The sequence below is a fragment of the Austrofundulus limnaeus genome, unplaced genomic scaffold (genome assembly GCF_001266775.1).
Source record: "Austrofundulus limnaeus strain Quisiro unplaced genomic scaffold, Austrofundulus_limnaeus-1.0 Scaffold4, whole genome shotgun sequence".
NCBI lineage: Eukaryota > Metazoa > Chordata > Actinopteri > Cyprinodontiformes > Rivulidae > Austrofundulus > Austrofundulus limnaeus.
In genome coordinates, this window is record NW_013952406.1 from 4,497,823 (window position 1) to 4,501,652 (window position 3,830).

The window sequence follows — 3,830 nt, forward strand, 5'->3', positions numbered from 1 at the left end:
TATATATATATATATAGCTTCCTCCCACATACCAAAAACATGACTGTTAGGTTAAGTGGTAACTCTAAATTGTCCCTAGATGTGAGTGAGTCAATGGTCGTCTGTCTCATTTGTCTCTATGTGTGGTCCTGTGATGGACTTGCGACCTGTCCAGGGTGTACCCGGCCCCGCACACTGTGTCTGCTGGATACGGGCTCCAGTGACCCCTGTGACCCTGAAAGGAAGAAGTGGGCATAGATAATGGATGGATATATACAGCTCTGGAAATAGTTAAAAGACCACTTTAAAATGATCATTTTCTATGATTCCTTACAGGTATATGTTTGAGCAAAATGAACATTGTTATTTTATTCTACGAACTACTGATAACATGTCTCCGAAATTCCAAGCAAAAATTTTGTATTTATTTGCAAAAAATGAGAAAATGGTCAAAACGACGACAAAGATGCAGTGCTTTTAGATATCAAATAATGCACAGAAAACAAGTTCATATTCATTTAGAAACAACAATACAGATGTTTTAACTCAGGAAGAGTTCAGAAATCAATATTTGGTGGAATGATTTCATCCAAATACAGGGAAACTGTGCAGTGGTCTCTTAGTTTTATTATTTTTATATTTTTTATTTATTCATTCATTCATTTTAACCCACTAAGACAAAATGTCATTAGAATCAGGTGGATTTAGAGACTCTGCAGGCACGTGCAGACAGATATCCTGCTTTAAGACAACCAATTYGCATTATGAGATCAGACAGAAAGAAGAGGATGAGGAGGAGAGAAAAGGAGGCGCGAAGGTCAGCATCTGTGTTAGACCACAGGCGGAGCCGAGGGAGACGCACAGATCAGAGGTAGTTCAGTTTGACGGCTTGACGAGGAGCAAGAGGTCGTGTAAAATAGCCCAGAGTTCCTGTTTACTGCAGTTTCGAGGTACGATGACAACAAAGGTCAGCAGATCACTTTTCCTGAAGCCCTTCTTCCTGAAGTCACCTGTCAGAGTGGTCCGCCCTCTGCAGCAGAGACGCCACACACTCCCCGCCAGCGAGTTCAGGAACCTCACACCACAAGACGCCATCAGCGTCTTTGAAATTGAGAAAGAAGGCAAGTAGTTTCCTTATTTTTTAATTTACAAACAGAATATTTTTTATGTACTTTTAGGCAACAGCTTGTCTGGAAGGTCTGAATTTTGTCATTTCAAGGTCTTAAATATCTATATTTGACTTGTTACATTTAAATGTGATTGAATGTGATGATTTTTTTTCATTGCTTCATTATAATTGCTGGCTTGATAATAATCACTGCCTGAAATGCCGCCCCAGCTTTTGTGTCTGTGTCAGGTGAGTGTCCGCTTACACTGGATGAAGTGCTTAATTTCCTGAGTCTGTGTCCTGAGCTGTCTCTGGGTTGGTTTGAAGAGGGACAGTTGGTTGCTTTCATCATCGGCTCTGGTTGGAACAAGGAAAGACTTTCACAGGTACATTAAAAAAAACCCAGTAAATTCTGACTTAATTTGCTTAGAAACCATTATTAATGAAGTCCGATCTCCGTCCTTCAGGAGGCCATGACTCGACACGTTCCAGACACCCCCACCGTCCACATCCACGTGCTGTCCGTGCACCGCCACTGCAGACAGCAGGGGAAGGGCTCCATCCTTTTGTGGCGCTACCTGCAGTACTTGCGCTGCGTGCCAGGCCTCCGCCGGGCTCTGCTGATCTGCGAGGACTTCCTGGTTCCGTTCTACCTCAAGGCCGGCTTCAAGCAGAAGGGCTCGTCGGAAATCTCCGTGGCCAACTTGAGGTTTCAAGAAATGGAGTATTCGCTGGGTGGGCAGGCTTATGCACGACGAAACAGCGGCTGCTAGTCTACATTTTACTCCAAATAATAAAACATGGACTATGGACAGAGAAAAAGGAAGAAATGTAGATGTGAAAGGCCAACATTCTGCATAGATGGGTCTTTTTGATTCACTGAAAGAAGTCTTGAGTGAAGACAGAAAAAACAGTGGGTTCATTTCTTTAAACAAAATGTCACTTTTTGCAGCTTACAACGTGGCTTTGTGTTTTCAGCTTTGAGCTTATGTTGTTTTTCAATCATTTCTAATGTCGTTTGTGCTAACGAGGCAGTCACTGCTGAAACATCCCTCAAATTTGACTATTTATGATTCTACTTTTGTCAAAAGCTGTAATGGCTGCTATTATTTAGTACTGTTGTGGAGCCAATAAAAAAAATGCATTCACTTGTGAATATTAGTAGCAAAAATGCTTGTTTTATTGTTGCTCGATTTAAATAAAACTACAGAACAACATTTAGCAGGCATTTTTTTTGAGAGTTAAAAAAGTAGTATTTCCATTTAGTTCTTTTTTTTACTGTTTTTTTCCTCTTTTTTCAGTTACATGAGCGGTAGCTAAAACACTACCATGTTCAAAACAATAATCACTTCTCGAGAAGCAATAAACAAAAGGAAACATTCRTGTGCTCAGCATAACGTAACAAAAAATATGGCAGTAGTTGGTACATTTATCGACAAGGCACCAAAGGTATCAAGATTATTGTCCCTGCTTCGGTTCGAAGGTTGACTGAAAAAGAATAGAAGCGTTCTCTGAGTTGTGAACGAAGACGATGATGCTCCCGGTGCCAGCGCCGGCCTCTCCGGTCGCCGTTTCTTGTGTAAAGGTAAACAGGGCTCCTTGATGAGTGCCATAGCTTTGTGTCACTGGACAGTAAAGGACTGACAATACGTGAACAGGAAAGTTAAAAAAAAGTCCTTATGAGGAGTATAGGTATTCATAACAGAGTAAAAGAACACAAACATGTTTTCGTTCATAGAAAAAAAGGGGAATAGTCCATCTAGTCCACACTGATCTGATGCCTTCCTGCTACGCTTTAATGAAGGTGAGCATTGAGGTCGTACTTCTCGCAGAATTTGTCTGTGAAGGGGATACAGGTAAGCAGTTCACACCACTCGCACTTGATTGGGTAGACGTAAAAGAGCACCACGAGGCCTGAAAAGAGGCCGACAAACACCAGCAGGAAGACCATGATCTGGCAGCGTTTGCGGTACAGGTCCATGCGGCCGAAGCTGATGTACGGCAGGAAGGCGAAGGACAGGAAGAAGCCCGAGATGAAGCCGCATATGTGGGCAAAGTTGTCGATCCAGGGCAGCAGGCCGAAGGCAAAGAGGAAGAGTACCACGCACAGCAGCTTGATGAAGGCCCTCCAGGGCTGGGCCAGGATCTGCCAGCTCTGGAACAGCTCCACAAACAGGCAGGCCAGGATCCCAAACTGAGAGCCAGCTGGACCCACCTGAGAGAGAAAAAATAAAATAAAAACAGCAAAGAAAGGGAAGAAACTCATAACCAGTTCACACAGAGGGGGTGCAGTGTTTGAGAATATTACGGGACGTCACCTCTGCTCTGTACGGCAGGAAGATGGCTGAAGCCAAGTTGCCGGTGATGCCGCTGAGGATGTAAATGATTGAGATGCGCAGCCAGCCTGCCAGTTTCTCCAGATCTCTCAGTATGGTCATCTGGAAAGCTGCTGAAACCAGACAGTGAAGGATCCTGGAAGGAAAGATGGAAACAAAAGTTTCACGCATGTGTGTGTGTGTGCCCTTGTTWTTGTTGGGGATGATTTTTCAGGAAAATGCAGCCTCGTGGGGACCAAAGCCTGGTCCTCGGAGGCTGATTTTGGGTGGGGGTGGGGGTTAAATTTAGGACCAAGTTGTGAATTGAGTTTAGGTTAGTTTTAGGTTCAGTTAGGTACCTGTGAGGTTAATTTTCAGGTAAATTGTCAGGGTTAAGATATAAAATTACCAAAAAAAAAAAAAAAAAA

At 43.2% G+C, this 3,830-nt stretch overlaps 2 protein-coding genes across 4 annotated transcripts in view; one reads left to right on the top strand and one right to left on the bottom strand.

Annotated features, from left to right (window-relative positions):
* The first annotated feature begins 494 nt into the window (after positions 1–494).
* Positions 495–2,187, top strand: aanat2 (arylalkylamine N-acetyltransferase 2). The gene is made up of 3 exons (XM_014024108.1): positions 495–1,100; positions 1,319–1,473; positions 1,555–2,187. Exons 1-3 carry the CDS (start codon positions 662–664, stop codon positions 1,858–1,860), a joined length of 900 nt encoding a protein of 299 aa, XP_013879562.1. The 5' UTR covers positions 495–661; the 3' UTR covers positions 1,861–2,187.
* A 49-nt stretch (positions 2,188–2,236) lies between these two features.
* rhbdf1a (rhomboid 5 homolog 1a (Drosophila)) overlaps positions 2,237–3,830 on the bottom strand; it is a 37,997-nt gene continuing 36,403 nt past the window's right edge. For 2 of the 3 annotated variants that reach the window (XM_014024087.1, XM_014024096.1), the window contains 2 exons: positions 3,406–3,559; positions 2,244–3,302 (listed from right to left, as the gene is read on the bottom strand). In XM_014024087.1, coding sequence (XP_013879541.1) covers positions 2,883–3,302; positions 3,406–3,559 — 574 coding nt within the window. In that variant the 3' untranslated portion in view covers positions 2,244–2,882. Of the gene's footprint in view, positions 3,303–3,405; positions 3,560–3,830 lie in introns of all 3 variants that reach the window. The other variant, XM_014024079.1, reaches the window with a different exon arrangement.